The following is a 22,592-nucleotide window of genomic DNA, read 5'->3' as shown; positions in this document are numbered from 1 at the left end:
CGGGAGTTTGTGATTGAGTCGGGTCGCGAATAGATCTACCTGGAGACCTGGAACCAGCCTGAGTATCCACCGGAAGGAGTGCATGTCCAGGGACCACTCCGATTCCAGTGGGCTCGTCCTGGATAATGCGTCTGCTATCACATTCTGGACTCCTGCTAGGTGAGTTGCTGACAGGAACCAGTCTTTGTCAGCTGCCAAGGTGAAGATAGTGACTAGGATCTGATTCAGGTTGGGTGATTTGGACCCCCCCCTGTTGAGGCAGTGGACTACGGCCGTGCTGTCTGAGACTACTCTGATGTGGGTCGACCTCGGAGGGGAGATTCTCTTCAGGGTCAAGAACACCGCCATGGCTTCGAGAACATTGATATGGAACTGTCTCATGGCGGGTGACCAAGAGCCCTGACACATCTGATGTTGGGAGTAACCCCCCCAACCACTCAGAGACGCGTCGGTATGAATTGTCACTTGTGGAGAGGGGAACTGTAGAGGAACCGACTTGGAGAGGTTCCTCCGATCGGACCATGGTTGTAGTCTCATTTTCAAGACAGAGGGGATCTTCGAGGTCTTGTCTCTTAAAGGTATTGTCGCCCTCTTTCTCCAAACTCGATTGATGTCTTTGAGTTTGGCTTTTAATAGGAGATCGGTCAGTGAGGCAAACTGGAGTAGGCCGAGGACTCGTTCTAAAGCTCTTCTGGACACCTGTTTGTGTTTGAGAAAGTTCCTGACCTTGGAAGCTATCTCCCTCACCTTCTTGGGAGGAAGGGAGAACTTGTGCTTTGAGAGGTCCCAACGGATGCCTAACCATTCGAAGAGGCTTGATGGTTGTAGGCGGGACTTCCGGAGGTTGACTTGGAAGCCCAGTTTGGCGAGAAAATGGAGTACCTTCGACGTAGCTCTTTTGCATTCCTGGTGCGACTGGGCCCAAATGAGCCAATCGTCCAGATAGGCGACGATTTGTATCCCTTGGTGTCTGAGTTGCTCGAGCACCGTCTCCCCCAGTTTCGTGAATACCCTGGGGGCAATGCTGAGACCGAAGGGCATGACTTTGAATGCGAAGGCTCTCTTGCCGAGACGGAAGCCTAGATAAGGAGAGAAGTTTCGAGCTACTGGGACATGATAATAGGCGTCGGTAAGATCGATAGAGGTGGTGACGGCCCCACGGCGAAGTAAGGTCCGTACCTGAGAGATAGTCAGCATACGGAACTTGTCGCAAAGGATGTAAGAGTTGAGCTTCGACAAGTCCAGAACTACCCTCAACGCCGACGAGTCTTTCTTCGGGACTGTAAACAGGCGGCCTTGGAACTTCAGGGATCGAACCCGCTTGATTGCTCTCTTCTTGAGTAACTCCGCAGTGTACTCTTCCAGGATGGGAGTGGGTCTCTGGAAGAAGGTCACCGGTGGAGGAGGGGATCCCTGTGACCATTTCCAACCCAAGCCCCTTGATATTATGCTGTGAGCCCATGGACTGAAGGTCCAATGATCCCGGAAGTGATAAAGTCTCCCTCCTACCGGCATCACATCATTGGGAGGGAGTGAACTTAGAGCCCCTCCCTCCACGGGAACCCCTTGCTCTGGGCCCGCCGCGTTGGCGGAACTGTCCTCTACCTCTGGAACTCCCTCTTTGGTATCCACGAAAGGAACCGGAGGGTTCGTAGGCAGGGTTGTATGCAGGTGAGGGCATCCAAGAGGGGTTGGGCTGTGTACCAGGGGGAGCAGCGAGGTAGACTACCTGCTGAGGAGGCGCCTGTTGTCGAGAAGTCGAGGCCGCGGAAGGCTGTGGGGACGAGGTACCCCGGGCCGCTTTGTAAGGACTAAACCTCAGCTTCTTCTTGAAGAATGTGTGTCTCTGGGGTTCGAACCTCTTTTTGGCTGAGAGACCCCACCTTACCTGCAAATTCTGGTTTGCCCTCGCTGCGTCCTGAAGAACCTTATCCACCTCGGTCTGAGGGAAGAGGGTCTTACCCCAGCAGGAGGAAGCTATCAGTCTGTTCGGCTCATGCCTGATGGTGGTCTCCGACAGAACGAACTTCCTGCAACTAACCCGTGCTGACCAGAAGTCATGGAGATCTATTTGGTAGGATAGCAGCTGGTTCTTTGTGGCGACTCTGAACAGCGTTTCCTCTGGGTAAAGAGATGCAAGGGACTCCATGGAGGTGATGGATCGGAGGGACCTAGCAAGTCTAGTACGGGTCTCGAACTCAGTTTTGAGAAGACTCTCTATTAATCTGGGAAGCTTCTCAGAGAAAAGAGTAGAGGCACAGTCCGGGTCTAGTTTCCCCACCGTGAAGGTAGAGGCCGCAGCATCCCAGGCTGCTGAGGAACCCGGAATAAGCAAAGAGGTGGGGTCCGTCTCCTTGAGAGCCGGCATGGAAGAGCCTTCTTTGATGGCCTGTATAGTCAGCTCTGTGACTTTGTCTATGAGCGGCAAAGAGATGGAGGCCGCTGTCGTAAAAATAGTGTAGGAACCCTTGTGAGGGGTGAGCTTGGAGTTAATACACCCCCACTCTGATAGTGTTCTGGCCCAGATAGCCTGGGCCTGCTCTTTTGGAAATATGACCGTTTCCTTCGGTACCTTGTCCATACGGACCAATGCATGTTCCTTTAACCGTACAAAACCATTGAACGGGAATGCTAGGCCCGGGGGATAGAACTCCAGGTCCTCTAGAGGGCGGGTGCCCATGCCCTCCAGAGTTAGGGAGCCATCTACGAATGGAGCATGCAAAGCAAACCGCCAAGGATTGTTTTTATCGAAGGGCGGCAGCTTCGATGCGTCTGGGGCAGAAGGGGGAGGGAACTGAGTTCCGGCGCGGATCAGAGTGGCCATCATATCCTTAATCTCTGTTATTGCACCAGAGTGATGTTGAACTTGATCCCTGACCAATCCTTTGATCAGTTGGATGGGGAGGAGATCAGCCCAGGGTACCTGAAAGTCACCCGTTGGTTTTTTCTTGGATTTGGTAGACTTAGACTTCTTAGGAGTAGTGGTTTTACGAGGAGCAATATGAATATCAGGAGCTGTCGAGGGTCCGGGGACCGGTGACGTTGATACTGGCAAAGCTGAAGTCTTATAAGTTCGAAGTGGCTTCACCTTGGGTCGTACGGAGGCAGAGGGATCCCGAGGAGAAGCCTTAGAGTTATCAAAACCTAGAAAGGAAGAGGTAGAAGAGGGAGTAGGAGAGAAAAGGGTTTCCACCAACTCGGCACCACTTACCTGCTCGTCCCTGGGTTCTACGTCTATATCCAGACCAGCCATGTCCATCGGTACGAGGGTTTCGTCCTCCACGGAAATGGTAGCCCTGACTTCTTCAATTAAAGGGGCAGCAAGGTCAGGAGAGACTGCAGCAGTAGTCGAGCCTGGGAAGAGACGCGAGGCCATATCCCCATCGAGGAGATAGGGAGCGCCAGACGGGGCATTCCTGCCAAAGCCCGACACCCACGGCCGAAGAGTAGCCCTTGCTGACCGAAGAGAGACATCATCGGCCTGTAAGATTTGCAGTGATTAGTGATGGAGGAGGGGGTTTGCCCTCCTAAATATACTGTGTATATCATATTCATGTCTATATTAGTGTCTGCCAACGAGAAATAAGGAACAAAGGGAAAACCCACTTACATCATCATTCAGCAGAACTGACGACAACTCGTAACAGAACGAGCACAAATCCGGGAACCACACTGGGTATTGGGCCTGTCCCGGTTCCTGGATAAAGGGAATGGAGCAGTGAGCATGAGACCGGCAGAGGTCATGCCCAACGGGGTCGCTGAACGAGGCAGAGCATCCTTCAGCAGTACAACGGGCCTTCTGTAAAAGAAAGGAGACATGAGTCTGGTGATGCTTGAAACTCTGATAAGGGATAAAAACCTATTATTTTAGAGTTCTGGCACTCACTGAATTACCTAAGCACCCATATTGCATTGACCAAACAACTAACTATTAACTTTAAGTTGATACTGCCCCATACCATTGTTGGCACTTTAAAATTCAATTGTCTGTATATTTGTAATGCACCCAATGTCTGTTAATGACATAAGGATAATAAGCTTAAAGTAATCCGCCGACCTCCAAGGGTCGGGGAAGCAGTGACATGCCCTTAAAATAAATACAAACACCAGCCTTAGCTAAAGGCAAGGCAAATATAAGTGTGAAGTGTATGGGCGACCTCCGGTGAAGCCGGAGCTCCGGTGAGGCCGGATCGTAATGAAATGTCCTGAATAAAGGAGCCTTAGCTAATTAGCTAAGGCAACTTTAAGTGTTAAGTGTTTGGGCGACCTCCGGTGACGCCGGAGGATAATGAGATGCCCTGAATAATTCAATTGTGGCTAATAATTCAATTGTGAAAGATAAAAAGCTAAGTCGTAGCTAAAGACTAAAGCTTAGATTATAGTAAAGCGTATTTACGATCTCCGGTGAGGCCGGAGGGAGAAGAAAGGTCCTGAATAATTATTGTGAATAACAACACAGTTGTAATAACAAAGGCTATTGTGGATATGGCCGTGGCCTGAGACCGAAGTAAGGGCCACCGGAGGGTCTTATCTAAATAATATGAAGCCCGTCCCATGTAGTAAACAATATAAATATAACAATAGAACGAAAGTTATTGAGAATCCCTCGTGGCGGAGTATAACTCAAGGCGGAGTGGATAACGTTCATAACTACTCCCGAGCCGTAACGGGGAGAGGACGAAACACGGACCAAAATAACGCTAACAATTGAAAAGTCACGAAAAATAAATAACTCGTAAGTTATCATCCACCCAGAGGGGGAGAGGTGAGGGAGGGAGAACCCGCTGAACGCACAAAACGGAAAACGGGAAATCCGCTCCCCCACCGGAGCTAAGAAAGAAAACGAGAGAAAGGGGTAACTCGTGACTGCGAACAGAAAACGGGGACCCCAATCTCCCGCTCTCTTGGACACAAAAACAGGACTAAAAATCACAAAACACTATTATAAACGTATAAAATAAAAATGTACATCCATATAATACTACGATCGAAGAATAGCATCCGTTAAAACTTAAAATAAATAGCACTGTTCCTTTAACCGAGTCGAGTGACGAACGCCTCGGGCGGTTACTAAACAAAAACAAAGCTAAATCGCTATCTCGATCGTAGGCTGGACTTACTAGCAAAAAGTACCATGAGCATAAAATAAAAATAAAAATAATAACGGTTCTAAAGGCATAAGGCCAGGGACTTAACCAAGAACCTAAGTGACAGAGTACTAAACGGGCAGATAAAGAAGAATTCCCAAACAAGTGAACAAACAATGGCCGCCATGAACGGCCAGACGGGAATAATAAAACAGACTATACTGGATATAAAACACAAGCCCGGTACAATAAAATACTGTCAAAACAAACTATGGTACTTAACATTGGAATGTGTGAAGATGGAGCTTCGGACATGACAAAATAAATCCACGATAGATAAAAAAGACCGAGAGCACAACGGAAACATTCAACACTTTTGAATTCCAAAAAGAAGGATGTTGTTCAGATGGCGCTCGCGTCGTGGCGTGGGTGGTGCGGCGATGGGGATGTGTCTAGGGCCTCTGTATCGGCCCATCCCTTTGGCGAAGGAATTAACTAAATGGAAGACAACCTGTGAATAGTGGATTTCACGCGCCTTTGCTTTATACACGACACCCAAAAGGTGCTCGCGCGAGGGTTGTAACCTCAGCATTCCATGCTTTTATCTTTCTCTGGTATAATTGGAAGGTTTTTATCAGAAAAGGTATACAAGAAGGACTTTTCGCCCGGCGCCACAGGTTCGACCCAGAAAAGAGACTCTGCGGTAGGGGTGTAAGAATACTAACACCATATGGCTTGCATGTCGTAGAAAGCGACTAAAAAGACAGTTGCTGCCTTGTAGTCATGCTTTTTTAGCCAAAACCTCGAGCCACTCTCAATAACTGTGGAAACTGCTGCCTTGCAGTTGGACTATTTAGTCAAAGGCTAGGCCCACTGCCAATAACTGTGGCTGACGACTGCAAGGACCTGTGATCATAAAAACCCTCTGCCAAATCATGAGCCATGCCTGATGCCATTAGAAATGTGAGTGCGGCTAAGGCGTCCCCTGTAAGCGACTCCTGTCAGGAGGAATGGAACAGAAGAGAGGGAAAGAAAATCTAGGAGGAAGGTAGGTATAGCTATTGGAAGAGTGGTAGAGCAATTAAATGATGAAAGACTAGGAACAAAGGAAAGAGAAAATGATATATAGTAAGATTTCAAACTTGAGGAAAAGGCAAAGACAGGCTTTGGAGGAATTGGCATTCATCGGGGATAGAGATGGAAATACATTGCATAAGGATGATGACATTTAGAGGAGATGGAGAGAATAACTTGAGTAACTATTGAATACAGTACTGAAAATAAGAGAGAGGAGCTGGAAGAAGCACAAAGAGTAGAGGGATCAGTGATGGAGATACGGAATATAAAAGTGAAACGAGCATGGAGTAAAATGGAGAATGGTAAAGCACCAGGCCCATCAGAGTTTTAAATTGAAAGGGTCAAGATACTAGCTACAGAGGGGGAAGAATGTACAGTATGCTGTATTTATTGAGAGCAATATGGAAAGAGGAAATAATGCCTAAAGACTGGGAGAAGAGTCTTTTTAAGCAGAAAGGTGACATCATGGAATGTGGTAATTACAGCGGAAGTAAACTAACAGAGCATGGTTTGAAATTTTTTGAGAGTGTTCTAGATGAGAGATTGAAATGTATAGTAAAGATTGGGAAACAGCAGTATGGATTCAGGAGCGGGAGAGGGACTGTGGATGCCATCTTTATAGTAAGGCAGTTACAGGAAAAGAGACTAGAGGGAAACCAGAAGCTCTTCTGTGCTTATGGTAGAATACCAAGAGAAGTGATGTTTTGGTGCTTAGGGAAGAGGAAGATCCCAGAGAAGTTTGTTAGAATGGTAGAGATGATATACAGAAAAACAATAACAAAATGAAAAACAGCTTTTGGATAAAAAGAAACATTTCAAGTTAGTGTTGGATTACACAAAGGATCAGCATTAAGCCCATTTTTATTTTTGCTGGTCTTGGATGTGTTAAGTGAAGAGATGAGAAATGAAGTCTTGGTGGGAGTTGCTATATGGAGATGATTTGGTAATTACTGCTGGAAATGAGGAAGAATTACAGAGAATGGTTGTAGAGTGGCAAGAGACTTTAGAAAGGGGTGGCTTTAGGGTGAATGTGGATAAGACTGCAGCTATGGTGAGCAGTAAGGAAGGTAGGGACAGAATAGCCATACGTTAAAGTATAGGCTCAGTTATAAAACAGGGAGAACAATTTAGATACGTGGGATCTACTATAAGTCAGGAAAGAGGATGTGAGACTGAAGTTGAGACTAGGATAAAGGCAGCCTTTGGGAAGTGGAGGGATGTATGAGGAGTGGTATGTGAAAATAAAATTCCAATCAAGCTAAAAGTCAAGATCTATAGCACAGAAATAAGACTTGTGTTAATGAATGGATCGGAAATGTGGGCGTTAAGACAAGAAGAGGAAACAGCTTGAGAGAACATAAATGAAAATGCTGAGGTGGATTATAGGAATATCACTGCTTGAAAGATTGGAAAATGATGAAATAAGAATGGCAGCCGAAGTAAAGATTACAGAGATGATAAGAGTGTCACGACTGTGATGGTATGGGAACGTGTTGAGGATGGATGGTGGGTAGGGAGTGAGGAGAGTTTGAGAGATGGAGGAGAGCTTGTGAGAGTGAGGAGAGCTTGGGAAGAACCTGTTAGGGGGAGAAGATCAAGAAGGAGGCAGAGAATTAGATGGAAAGATAAGGTGACAAGATGATTTAGAGAGAAGAGGTTTGGTGGAAGAGGATGCCTTTGATAGAAGACATTGGAGAGGGCACATCAGGCAACTGATCCCTTAATGTAGGGATAACAGTTTGAAAGAAGAATAGAGACCCTCAAGATGAATCTTTGTGGATGGTCAGATATTATGCAATGACCCGTATTATTATTATTGTCCACTTTGGCAATATTTCACTTGTTACTTGGAGTCAACTTTTATGTTTTATTAGATAATCTATTTTCAATTATGATAATTATTTTAACTTGTTTACTTACATTGTATGTATTTACTATAATTCAAGTTGGGCGTGAAGCTATAATTAATTATGAAATGAAATTTGTAGAAATATCTTTTATAACTGCTGACTCATTGGTTATAAATTCTACAAACAGATGACCATATTGTTCATTCCAGGTGCTAAATTGGACGTTTATGGACGTCATTACATCATCACTGGAGCCGATCGTTATGTTCTGAATTACGCCCGAGAACACGAGAATGAGATTTTCCCGAAGCTCTTTTCATCTCTGAATGACTTCTTTGGACAGGTGGAAAGTTAGAAGTTCCAGAGCGAGTAACTTGAGGAAGCAGAGTGAGATTTGACTGCTTTTGATTTTGTAGTAAGGTGGAAAAGAGCAAACTTATTTGCAGCAGGGTTTTGATAGTGCCAACAAAGTTTGCATAATGGATTTGTGGAGTTTCACTTACAGGTGTTATAGGCCTACATCAATTCAGATTGATAGATCAGATATTAAAGTCGGGGTAATTGAAACGGTTAAGACCCCTTCAAAAATCATATAATAGAGAACGGGAAAGCAATGTAACATTTCTCAGCAGGAAATCATAACAAAAAATGGTGGTTATGAATGTGTTGAGGTGATTTGGCCATGTTGAGAGAATGGAAGATGGCTGTTTGCTAAAGAAGGTGATGAATGCAAGAGTTGATGGGAGAAGTACAAGAGGAAGGCCAAGGTTTGGGTGGATGGATGTAGTGAAGGAAGCTCTGGGTGATAGGAGGATAGATGTGAGAGGCAAGAGAGCGTGCTAGAAATAGGAATGATGGCGAGCGATTGTGACGCAGTTCAGGTAGGCCCTGCTGCTTCCTCCAGTGCCTTGGATGCCCGCGGAGGTAGCAGCAGTAAGGGATTCAGCGTTATGAAGCTGCATCTGTGGTGGATAACGGGGGAGGGTGGGCTGTGGCACCCTAGCAGTACCAGCCGAACTCGGTTGAGTCCCTTGTCAGGCTGGGAGGAACAGAGAGAGGAAAGGTTCCCTTTTTTTTCAATTGTTTAATGTTGGCAACCCCCCAAAATTGGGGAAAGTTTCTTGGTATATGTATGATGTATTGTGTGATTCCTACCATCAGGATTCTACTATAGTGTGATTCCTACCCTACTTTTGGGGTATGAAGTGATTCCTACCATTGGAGGATAGGTAAAACGTACTTCTTGACACTATTTTAATCTATTCTATTCTATAAAACATGTTGAAAAATCCATAAAATGCCCTTTAGGTTAGGTAAGGTTAGGTAAAATGGTCTTTTTTTTTACACTGTTTTCTTGTTTAGTTGGTTTGGTAACACTTAATTAAGGTGTTTCTCTTGTCATAAAACCTTGGAAGGGGAATATTACATTATTTGGTTGTTTGCTTGGTAGGGATCACCCTATAGTAGATTTGAATCCCCATATTGAGGTAGGAACAGAAAATGGGGGTTAGGAATCACGCTACAGTAGCACCAAAAAAATTATAAAGAAACCAAATGTAAAAGGCTTTTGTGATAGCTATTAGTACTTTTACAATAACAAAGAATCAATTCTTGATATATGAAAATAACGACAAGGTTTGGGTATCAATCCACTTTTGAAAAAAAAAGTTCTCTCAGAACAGTGAATTGGCACTTTTACTTAATTACCCTTGTAATGTGCATTGAATAAAACAACTAATACCATAAAATACTCACACATCCATCTCAGTCAGAAATTTCAGAGATAAAATATATCAAAATTATATAACCCTCAATGGTTTCAGCATGGATTAAAGAATCCTTAAACAGGCAAAGTTAAGAAGAGTTTTTATTTGGCTTTCCCACCTGAGTTTTTATATTGAGAGTCATCATCCTGGGCTAAAAGCTTTGGATCCAGATCAGTGGGTTAATATCTTCTGTAATTAACTATACGACAGGCTCCTTTGAACTTTGTCAACTTTGCAAATACTGCTTACTGTTCATGAGCTTAAGTGTAAAGTCTGTTTTGGAAATATGTTAATCAGACACTTTGAGAGAGAGTTATCTTTTGCTAAGAAAGTACCTTACCAAGATCTCAGGTTGCTGCCCTTATAAATGCATTTGATCTCCTACAGGCTAGAATATCTCAGGCCATAGAACAGATATGTGTCATATAACCCCCAATCACTTTCCTCTCACATCATAAGAAACTAATATTTTTCTTGAGCCTTATTATACCATAAACATGAATTGCAATTGCAACATCATAACTGGAATTCAATAACTAATACAACAGCCTTGTGAAGCAAACCTTTCCATACAATGCATTTTTGTGAAATTTGTAGTTCATGTCCATTTTTAAACTTAATACTATAGAGTATCATTAGAAAAGTATTTTATTCCCCTTTACTATGATATAAATCTTTCTTTTATATATAGTGTACTTAAAAAATCAGTATCAATGTTTTCCGTAAATCTCTAAAATCAAATATCTCTCATATTTATCCTATGTTACAAGCCTGGTTTATTGTAATTGATTTACTTTTTTACAGATGTTGTTAAATAAGTAGATGGACCCATTTTCAGAAGGAAAGATTCATAGTTTCAAATTTTACGAGACAGTCTTTTGTACATTAGACTAAGAATAGCAGTCATCTACGCATATGTCACCTGGATCCTCGGTATGAATTATGTACTGTACTTCTTATGTAGTCTGAAAGCCAAACTCGAAAATTTTAGCGACTTAGAGGTAGGAAATCCATATACAATTGTTGGGTTTATACAAATTAGTTTAATGTTTTGAGAACCCCATTTATTCCATCACAACCCCATCTATCACATACAGTAGTGCCTAAATTGCAGATTAAGTGTTAGTTTAAGCAATCTAGTGGGTTTAAACAATCATGGAGAGCACTTACAGATTGTATGAATCAGAGCAAAACACTTGAATTCAAAAGGTTATTAAGTGGTAAAATCTATGTTGGTTTTAGCTAGGTGCTTGTACTGCCAAGTTCCCATCGTGTGTAAGTGATGTGCTAACAACCCCAGAATACTTCACCTCTTGATGGCATTAATAAATAAGTTATATATTATAAGGGAGTAGATAGTGGCAACCTCCCTACATTCCCCCCAAAGGTAAAACTTATCCCACTGTAACTATCAGTTTCATGTACAAGCCCAAGCCCATTGAGTACAATCACTTCGAATATGTACAGTACTCATATAAGCTAATAGCTAATCAAATCATAGCCTTTTCCAATGCAGGAATTTGTATGTGGCTGTAAAGTATTCTTCATAGTTTTTTGAGTGTCACAGCAGATTATAACCATAAATCATACCATTCTACAGGCACCTTACTCAATGAGATCTAGTGCAATAGGATGAGGCCCTTCAGCATTGGCAGGGAATGTCCTGTGGTATGTTTGGTATCTTACACATACTGTAGTATATAAAGTATGAGCTTAGAATAGAAATTTGTTGACAGTCACTAATGATAATGGGATTCATATAATATATCCTTACCTAAGCTGTCCTTCCAACTGAATCATTTTCCAAACTTTTGAAATGTCAACTACAGTATTCTTATACAATTCATCAGACCCCCATATGCCACTAGGCCATGCAAGTGGTAGATATATCATCAAGTGGCTACTCATCTCTATGAACAAACTACTCTAGCAATGGCTACGCAAGGTCCTTTAGAAACACTTTGTGTTAGTGCATTTGATAATTCAAAATTATTCCTACCATTCATAACACCATGGTACAATCACCTTCCAGTAGGAAATTAGGTAATCCTTATCCTGTCATTATTTTTGCAGCCATTTCCAGATAGATAAGTATAAGGTAAAATATTTTTTATCATGATTGTGTGTCTTTGATATCAATTGGGATGTTTCCACTTTAGGGAGTAGGCTGCATGTGTTTGAGGTGGCATACCGGTAGTTAACCTCTTAGGGTTTTTTTTTTCCAAAGATTTCACTAACTCCAGTACAGTACCTTTATATTTGATGGTTGGCTTTGGAATTAATGGGTTATAAAAGAAGACTTAGAATTATGGTATATTTTTTTTTTTTTTTGGTTGGGAAATGACTTTACCATTGTGACAGTGTGTGTGTAAATGATTATAGAGAAGGAACCAAATCATATAACATCTCAATTTATTCAAATAAGCCCCATTTGGTTGACTCATGGATGGCGATCCAATGGATAAGGAGGGCCAATTTATATTTAAAAATTACTTTATAGTAGACATTAATATCAAGCATATTGAAGACTTTGTGTCTATGAAACCAATTTTATTTTATATCTTTGTTTCTAGAAATTGTAAATTTTCTCATCTATACATTGTGTAATTTTACCAGTTAATCAAATTCATGTACAGTACCTGTTATCAGGTTAATGAAATAAAGGTTCTGTTACAGATTTCAAAATTGTTTTTGACACTATATTTTAGACATTATAAATTTTAAATTTATAAAATGCCAAGTGATCATTCATTGCCAATGAATCAGTTTTATGCAATCTCCAGGATAGGATATGATTATTCTTGCATTAACTGGCACTGTTTCAATTGCATTATTTAGTGAATTATTTATATTAAATGAAAACTTGGAAGCATATGGTGGGAGAATTTTTTGTAGGTTTAGTTTTTTTAGGTACAAACATATAAAAACTTGTGTATTTCATAATTTGTACATGTGTAACATTTTTAAGTATTTATTTTGATTATGTCATAGTACAGTAAATTGATAAATTATTTGCTGAGTATCCTTCTGAACATGAGTAGGGTAGGGCTTGATTATGTAATCTCTTTTACAGCCTGACATGAAGGTGTTAGGGCTAACAGCGCTCTGCATCAGGGAATAGTTCACCACGTCGATCTATACTCTAGACAGGTTCAGGAAAATCCCATCTTTCCTATTTCAAGATTTGGGAATAAAGATTAGTAAGGTAGCATCATCATCATCCATGAATCAAAAGGAAGTGCTCTACACTGTCCATTTCTCTCTGGGTAAAGAGAGGACAGAGACAGTGCATCACTTGACCTAAGTCTTCGAACAGCTGCTAGGTTCAGTAGCTCTCCTACATCTGCCACACCAGCACAAACAAAGTTACGCTATCAACTGCTGGGAAGTGTCAAGAGAGGAGGAAGTGACCCTTAATCCTATTTGTACCTTTGCTATCCTGAGTACAACCACATAACAAAAGTAGGAAGTACACTTGTCCATACAGAGCTGGGAAATTACCAAAACAGCTTGAGTAACCACCACAGAGCCAATGAAAATGAGTATAATGACATATAGAAACTCGATGTTGAAAGAGTGTGGCCTCCTGTCATTCAAGTGCCTAGCCTTTATGCATAAAACATATGTTCTGCCCAAATAAGGTTAGGTGCAACTCCTGTCCTAAAAAAATGAGCAGAATCCAGGTTCCCTCAAGAAAATGTTTAAGTCAAAGAACACAGGATTAAACGGGGATGTACCATGCTTACTGTGTCGAGGAAGTGGTAATGGTATCACATACCGACAGCAATACGAGAAGAGAAACCAAGCAAAAAATTAAAGAATTCTGTGCCCATTTCTCCAAGCAGGAAAACTACGACTGAAAACACTTGGACCTCACAAGAGGGAATGACGAAGGTAGTTAACATCATATACCAGGAATGAAGTGAATTGGGATATTTTTTAAGTCAAGTAAGGTAGCCGAGAGGATAAATTTGATATCTTGTATAAAATCCAAAAAAATGTAGGCTACCTCATTTTTATAGGATGAAAAAAAATATCCCATAAGGTACAGAGTTACGTGAGCCAGCACTGACTTAGGAAATTGAAATGTTAAATTGTCCAGAGGCACAGAAGACACTTTGGAGATTTTCTTACTGAGGAAGACACATGAAGTTTCCTCTTCAAGAGGCAAAAAAAACCTCACTATAACTACCTAAGATTGCCTCATTCTTCTGGTCTTCTAGCAGGAGCAAGGATACTGAAGAAAAAATTGGGTTAGGCTCTGAATTTCATTCACACTGGTAGGAAACAAAACTAGCAAGCAGTACCTGCAGCTCTACGGACATCTGCTGTTGCTTTTAAGGGACCAGGAGATTCAATCAAAGCAAGTTTGGAACTCCATTGTAATGTGAATCTTGGGAAAGAATATGCATCTTCCTAGACTTGATACCAAACAAATACTCCTATGGGTTCCTGTCAGCCAAAGAAGACCCATCTTATACTATAGAAAAAATGTTACTTAAGGGAGAAGACAAATTTCTCCCTTGTAATCAAACCCCCACCTTCTACTTGGGAGGTTTGGAAGGATGTTATTGAAATCCCTTCTCAAGAAGGGAAATTTGTAGTGCTACCATTTCCAGTGAATGTTTATCAAGGGATATTTTTAACTTTCCATTGTTCATGTCCTTCATACATCTTAGATTATTTGCAAGTGTCAGCTGGTAACCGAGACAAAGTTGGAGACGTGTAGAAGTATCAGGTACCCCTTTGCATTGCACAGCATTTAAGGTAAGCAATATTTTGAGTGCTTCATTTTGAATTCGATCATTCAGATATTGTTTGTTAATTCATATCTATAATACTGGCGCTTCACATTAGTAGTAATTACTCTTTTAAAAATTCAGAGGATGAGCAATGAAAGTGCTGGTTACATTTAAATAAAGTATTTATTTAACATTTTTTAAAAGCAAAATGTACAGCTTAGTTACAAGATTCCTATTGGGTGTCCATACATAAAATGCTGCCCTTAGTTGTCACAGACCCCAGCCTAACACTTAGAGAGTCACAATCACTCTCTTAGCATCTAGACAATGCCCCTTTAAAAAGCCCCACTTTTAATTTCCACAAAGCTCGATTGGTAACCTGACAAAAAATCCGTCATAGAATATATATTTCTATTTTTCAGAAAACATCAAATAAAAATATTGTCGAGACATTTCCATTCAATAACAGGAATCTCCTTTCAAATTATCGGCCAATAAAAACAAATTTAATCAAAATATCACCCATACCAAAAATATCTTTTGTGAAAACTCAGGGCTGAAACTGACCTTAAGTTGTAAATGATACACGATGACTATTTTCCTTTCAACAGCAATTGGCCAGATTAACATCAATGATGATAAAAATTAGCTATCTTTAAACCTACAAAACATTGTAGAAAAAAATTAACTAAAGCATTATACCATTACAGAAGTGAAAAAAAATATATAAAATTATTATCCTATAAATATAGGAGAATGATGAATATAATACAAGACATGGATGAAACATTATAAAAAATACAAGAACTAGATTTATAGTTGAAATGACGGTTCATTCTGGATACTACAATAAATATAAACAAAAAAGGGAAAAAAAAAAGCCTCTACAGCAGGATACAAACTTACCAAAAATGACTCCACTTTGCGCTTAAGCCAGATCCAAGCCAACGAAATTTATACAACACTTTCTTCAAGATATATTAATGACATTTCACAAATAAGGAGCTCGCAAAGAGCTAGTTCGTCGCATCTTGAAAATGTTACCGCAACATCGGCTTCTCACCAAGCGCATTTATCACAACATAAAGACTATAATTTCTTTTCTTCACTAAAAATAAAACTTCGATAACACGAATTGTCTCATATAACAATTTAAGCACACTTTTTTATTTTATCACTTTGTACTTAGAGAAAATCAGGCTATAACCTGAGTCCATAAAAGTTTAAACAAATCTTTATACATTCACATACGTATAAATTTACATGCATATACATTAATATACATAAACATTATATCCATATATACCGAACATTATATACTTTGCAATACATGTGTAGTAAAATCTAGACAACAGTTGCGTCAAAACATATGGCAGGACAACAGTGAAACTAGTATTTTGAGAATCGTTCCTAATGATGTGAACTACTGTATATCCAAAGGTATGAAGGGCTCATGAATCACAATAAGAAAAGTTAGTAAATTAATAGAAGAAAAAAAAAGGGGGGTTACATTCTTATCTCGAGAGTATACAGTATATGAAACTTAGCCTTGTTAGATAAAATATAATACCTGCCAGGAAATTTTGCCTCCCCTATAAGTATACTTTTGAATAAAATTTCAAATGTCACTTAAAAATTAGGTCTCTCACAGTAAAACCAAACATGTTCACTTTGAATTATAATTATAGCATCAAAAGAAAATGACAAATCCACGATTTCTTACACCCCTCTACAGTATTCTTGTTCAAGAGATAAAAATTATTTTTTATACTTCTACATAGGTAATTATTAACCCCTCAATACATATACAGTATTATTTCACATACTCCAAAATATTGCAACAAAACATTCAACTTTAAAAAGGCAGAGAGTAAACAAACGTATTCCAATACTGTCGTCTAATTCTAAAGCTGTAGATAAATTTGTCCCTGTCGTACATTTTGGCCACATCCTTGTACACTTATAATTTATCCAAAGAGTTTGGGATACACACGTATATGTATATTTACGAACAGTATATAATGTATATATGTATGTGTATGTATGCATATGTATGTATAGTATATAACTAATGCATATGTATGTGTATATGTACAATGTGTACAGCATACATACATACCTGATATGCATACATACATTTTGGTGTAAAAAGAGGCCACAAGATGTATTAGAACAATCTGGTTTTAAAATATCAGAAGGAAGGAAAACTTTTTAATAAAACCGGTGAAGACAGTGGGGGTGCAGAAATAAAATGCTGGTGAAAGATGGCAAGAAACATTTTTTACCAAGCTGTTGAAATTCCTTTACCAGCATGAAAGAAATTAAATGACTAACTCAACTTTAGTAGTGTTATGATATACCTTAAGAAGAACAGTTTATAGTCCCCTTATAAGCATTGTGGACGGCTACTCGAAAAATATCAACATAAAACTGCCAGATATGTATGGAGTTACGAGAAATAAGAATCAGGTAATATTAAGTAATGATAAACATGGTTAATACGCAGATGAACATTCAACAATGCTTTTTGATTGCCAATCTTGACTGATATTGATCATAAAATTACAATGTGGTTCAAATAACAAGCTGTATAACACTAACCACTTATGATTGTCAAACACTAAAATTTTCCTTAACAAGTCGATAAAAAAAAATTTGTTCCAAACAAAATTGGATAAACAGTGAATTACAATTTATAAAGTGTAACTAGTAAAACAAAACTATGTTTATGTACCAAGTTTTTATTTATCCTAATAGATAAAATAAACATTAAGTACACCACTTAAAATAACAAAACAAAACTAAGATCAACAAAAATGATCCATCCGACTGGCTCGATATTTACAATTCAACAATATTTGCTTTACAGATTCCTTGTAGTTAATTATCTAACCTGTCATAATTATCTGAAGTACTTTAGTAATTTTGGTACCTGGTCACCCCAAATTATCCATCAAATATTTTCAAAAGACAGAAATCAAAACTACTTCAATGACAAAATAATCTTTAAGGCCAAAGGTTAAAATGCTTCTTTCAACATTCTACTCCATCCATATCTGGTTTTGACTTATCAACTTTTAAGATAACCTTCCTCAACTTATTTGGAAATAATAAAATTTCTGTAGAGAACATTTTGACTTTTCTTGTTAAGGTATATACTAAACTCCACAGTAATAATCTTCTGTAGATGAACAAACTCAACAGCTGTTAAACTTGTATCTTCCATCTTTCTTGTTATACACATACACATTCACATGCATAGCTATAGACAGAAGTCACAGCATACTGTTTAAGTGCCGTTCTTTCTTCCCCACTGGTACACAATTAATTTTTGCAACTGCTACAGTTGTCAAAATGACTGCAACTGGATAATTACTTTAGATCTGTTTACAAACACCATAAATAATTATCTAAAATATAACTCTACAACAGGCCAAAAAAATATGTTTCATTAAGAAAAAGAAAAGGAGAAAGAAAACTGTATGATTTATAACACCGCATGTGTCGCTTGATTCGATCACACATCCTTACACTATCAAAATATTGCCGAATCTTGCATAAAGTCACTCGAACATTTCTTGGGATTTACTTTTGCACCTGACTTGATTATTTTTCTCTTTTTCCCTTCAGACTAAAGCACCATAATATAAATACTGAAACTCGAATGACAGGGACTACCGACGCATGGTGCCATTGAGCTGCAGTGGTGACATGTACGAGTATGGCGGGTACATAGTGTTTTGAGGCTGGGAGCGAGGGTCCTGATACTGGCCAGCAGTCTGCGGATGCATGTTCATCATTTGCATGGGCAGCTGCTGATTCATAAACGGGGCATTTGTCAGGTACGATGTGTTAAGAGCAGACATGGCTCCAGGCTGGCCCGGCATGCGGTAACCATTGACTTGGTACCCCAACATAGTTGGTGGCATCATGTTAGAGGACATTTGTGCTGCTGCTGCAGCTTGATGAGATTTGTATTTATACGACAATGGTACCTGCGACTGCAAATTAGAAATGGGTGGCGTCATGTTTCGCTGGGCAGCAACAGCTGCAGCGGCTGTGGGAGGCGGAGTAACGGTGTGAGACGGAGGAGGAGTGACGGTATGTGAAGGGGGCGGAGTGACACCGCCACAAGATGGGGGAGGAGCTATATCCATAATTCCATTGGTTAGTTGTTGTAAACGTGCTATACTACATGAGGATGCACTCCCTTGCACCCCTGTTACATGATGTTGACCACCACCAATGGGAGTAGGTGTAGGAGATGGTCCTGGTGGACTGGAATTCAGGAAGTAGTTGCCTGCTGAGGGGCCACATGCATTGGAAGAGCCACTTGCATGGCCAGCTCGTTGTGATGATGAGGTAGAAGAAGAAGAGGCAGATGAAGAGTTTTGGCTGGATCCTTGCTGAGTACCACCCATTCTTGACTGAATAACCGAGGTCATATATGAAGAAGAATGTGCAGGAGTATGAGCCTGGGCATAAGTGTTAACAGAAGGCTGCGTCAAATATGCCTGACTGATCATAGTCCCGTGATGTCCAAGCATCTGTTGATGGGGGCCCATCATGTAATTGGGGTGACTAAAATTTTGCATCTGCGGATGAGTGTGAGTGACGTGAGGAGTGCGCGGAGGATGAGGAGTGTGAGCACCATGATGATGGGACATAGGATGATGTTGACCTAAACCAGAGGGTGGATGGGGAGTTGATGCCATCATCCGTTGTGTCATCATGTGAGCTTGGCTTGAAGCATGCATAGCTGCAACTGATTGTGGAGATAATTGGTTCCCAATATTGGATGGAGGCCTTGAGCCAGTGACAGAACTCTGTGTTTGTGGTTGTGCTGGCGGTTTTGGTTGGATGTGACGTTGTTTTGATGGCTGATGCTTTGTGGTTTGATGATGTGTCTGTGCCTGGGGAACAGTTACAACTCCTATTGTAGGTAATGAAGTTTGAATAGGTGCCTGAGTAACTATAGTCTGGGATATGGTTTGATGATGCTGTGGCTGTGAAATAGGTTGTGGTAAAATTGGGGTAGGAGTTGGAGTAGTTCTTGTTATGTGTGGTGGTGTCGGAGTAGTAGGTTGCGTATGAGTAGGAGTTAAAGGCTGCACATGGGTGGGCGTAGTTGGTTGAACATGAGTTGGAGTTGTTGGTTGAACGTGGGTTGGAGTTGGTGGCTGGACCTGCTGATTTATTTGTGCACAATCATTATAACTTTGTGGTGTAGATGCTTGTTGAGGTGCCTCTACAGAATGTGCCATTTCATTACTGGAAATAGACGTAGGAGATTCAATGGCCAGCTGTGATACATCAAACTCTCCTTGAGAGTAACCATGCATCGAATGTACAGAATTTGTTGTGGAATCAGGAGTGAAAACACCCATGCTTCCCACCTCCTGTTGATGAGGTGGAGTTGGCGTGGGAGCCTGGCGAGTTATCACAGACGTAGTGTTAGTGGAACCACAGGAGGAAGGTGGTGTATTCCCCGCCGAAGAATTCACCACTTTCGGACCATCTCCAACATCAAGCGTGAGATCATGAGTATGTGCTGCTTCTTGACCTGTTGGATGATTATCTACTTTGGGTGCATCAACAGATTCATATGTTTGTTCCATCTGAGATGCTAAGTTCTCTTCTTGGTGGCCAGCTGCACTTAGCGTATCAGGCACTGTAGGAACAGTTGCTTGAACTTGCTCAGAATTTTGAACTCTACTTTCTTTCTCTTGCAAACAGTCATCCGAATGTTGTGTCATCTCATCCCGTTGCTGTTGTTGCTGGTGATTTTGAAGGTCTTCTATTATTGGATCACAATGTTTATCACTTGACTGTCCCTCTTGACTTTGGTGACTAGAAATAGAGGAGAGTCCAGAAGTTTCTGACATGGGTGCAGATGCTCCAACAGATGGTAAATGGCACATACTCTCATCATCAGCTTCTAAACCCATTGCTCGGGAGGGAGATGAGGCAGGCACCTCTCCTACAGGTACCTCTGGAATGGGAGTGGTTGGAGAATGAATCGACGCAGGAGACCCTATAGATGAGGGAGATACGGGTGAAGTCGGGCTTAAAGGTGCGGGGGCACAAGGAGGTTCCAGATGAGAAGGAACAGGTGAAGGGACTGGAGAAGGTGAAGTGGGTGATGGTGGTGCAGGAGCAGGTGGCGGTGAACTAGGAATAGGAGAATGAGGAGGCGATGAAGAAGCTGGAGATCTTGGTGAAGCTGGAGACCTTGGCGAAGTTGGAGACCTAGGCGAAGCTGGAGATCTTGGCTGTTCAGGACTCTGGGGAGCTATCTCAATATCTGGTCTTAATGGAGAACTTGGAAGGATGGCTGGTGAAACTGAACGATGAATGGGAGATGAGAGTGGTGAAGAAGGCATAGGAGTTGTAGGCATGGTGGTAGAGAGTGGAGTGACTGAAAGAGGAGAAGATGGAATTGGAGAGGTTGGAAGAGGGGAAGTAGGGAGTGGAGATGTGGGGAGGGAAGATGATGGAATGGCTGGTACAGGAGGGCTTGGGACTTTTGGTTCATCTAATACAACCGATGGTCTTGAATCATCAACGATATTAGGCTCTCGCTCCTCTGTCCCTCCCCATATGCTTTCCACTGCTTTTGTGACCTCTTCTTGATAAGCCTCATCAACTCTGCCATCAACAGCTTTACATTCCGGCACTTCAGGTACTTCCACTTGAGGTGAGCTACTGCTAAAAGTCTCAGATTCCATACAATTTGTATTACTAGCAATGGGCTCACAACCCCCATTCATTATACTTGCTACAGCTTTGTCTGCCTCACTTAATTCCTCCTGGACATCAGCACTCGTTTCTTTCTCGACACAAACATCTTTGGCAGGGTCATGGTTTTCTTTTTCCACTTCCATCTCATCTTCATTTCTCTCCCCTCCTTTTTCACTTAGTTCAATATCTTTCTCTTCCGAATCATTAACAGCATTACAATCCTTTGTCAACTCTACCTCGCCAACAGCACTAGCAACCCCACCCCGTACTGGTTCATCGTGTTTGTCTTCTTCGGGTTCAGGTGTTTTTCTATCCACCACATTTTGTATGGTACAAGCCTTTTCCAAAGCTTCAATCTTTTGATCTTCCTCTTCTACCTCTTCTTCAATCAAGTGGCTCTCTTCAGGTTCATGAGCAACAACAGTAGTTTCCTGTAGAGTCTTCGTCTCCATCATTTGCTCTTCAGGATCCCGGCAAATAGACTCTTCAAGCTCTGCAGCATCCGTTGAAGAAGGTTTTTCTCTTCCAGTATCATTCTGGAAATAGTAATTCTCAGTAAGAATACTTAAGGGCAAAAGTAATTGCAAAGAACACCATGAAAATTCATTTAGCTAAACTCGCTCGCTAATATTAAATTGGCCAGAAAGAATGCAATTATACTATAAATCACTTAATCCATCCATATACAAAGGCACTAAGGGGACCTTTTCTCTACGCTCCTCCTAGCCTGACGAGGGACTCAACTAAGCATAATGACCTAGATCAAATTCATAGAATTTCCGAGAGTTGTAACATCCTAAGAATAATGAACTAGATCAAATTCATAGAATTTCCGAGAGTTGTAACATCCTAAGAATAATGAACTAGATCAAATTCATAGAATTTCCGAGAGTTGTAACATCCAAAGTATAATGAACTAGATCAAATTCATAGGGTTTCTAGTTGTAAAACCCAAAGTATAATGAACTACTGTATATTAAATTCATAGGATTTCCTAGAGTTGTAACATCCAAAGTATAATGAACTAGATTAAATTCATAGGATTTCCTAGAGTTGTAACATCCAAAGTATAATGAACTAGATCAAATTCATAGGATTTTCTAGTTGTAAAACCCAAAGTATAATGAACTACTGTATATTAAATTCATAGGATTTCCTAGAGTTGTAACATCCAAAGTATAATGAACTAGATTAAATTCATAGGATTTCCTAGAGTTGTAACATCCAAAGTACAATGAACTAGATTAAATTCATAGGATTTCCTACAGTTGTAACATCCAAAGTATAATGAACTAGATTAAATTCATAGGATTTCCTACAGTTGTAACA

The 22,592-nt window shown here is 40.7% G+C and overlaps 2 protein-coding genes across 5 annotated transcripts in view; one reads left to right on the top strand and one right to left on the bottom strand.

Annotated features, from left to right (window-relative positions):
* Nucleotides 1-12,095, top strand: part of LOC137629365 (EF-hand domain-containing protein 1-like) — a 35,051-nt gene extending 22,956 nt beyond the window's left edge. The window contains exon 13 of the mRNA XM_068360618.1: nucleotides 8,224-12,095. Coding sequence (XP_068216719.1) covers nucleotides 8,224-8,369 — 146 coding nt within the window. The 3' untranslated portion in view covers nucleotides 8,370-12,095. The remainder of the gene's footprint in view (nucleotides 1-8,223) is intronic.
* Nucleotides 12,096-14,686: 2,591 nt separating this feature from the next.
* The window catches only part of LOC137629780 (uncharacterized), a 55,938-nt gene continuing 48,032 nt past the window's right edge, over nucleotides 14,687-22,592 (bottom strand). For all 4 annotated transcript variants that reach the window (XM_068361408.1, XM_068361409.1, XM_068361410.1 and 1 more), the window contains one exon: nucleotides 14,687-21,799. In XM_068361408.1, coding sequence (XP_068217509.1) covers nucleotides 18,197-21,799 — 3,603 coding nt within the window. In that variant the 3' untranslated portion in view covers nucleotides 14,687-18,196. The remainder of the gene's footprint in view (nucleotides 21,800-22,592) is intronic.

The sequence above is a fragment of the Palaemon carinicauda genome, chromosome 37, assembly GCF_036898095.1.
Source record: "Palaemon carinicauda isolate YSFRI2023 chromosome 37, ASM3689809v2, whole genome shotgun sequence".
Classification (NCBI taxonomy): Eukaryota; Metazoa; Arthropoda; class Malacostraca; order Decapoda; family Palaemonidae; genus Palaemon; species Palaemon carinicauda.
This window is presented reverse-complemented; position numbering and strand designations above follow the sequence as displayed.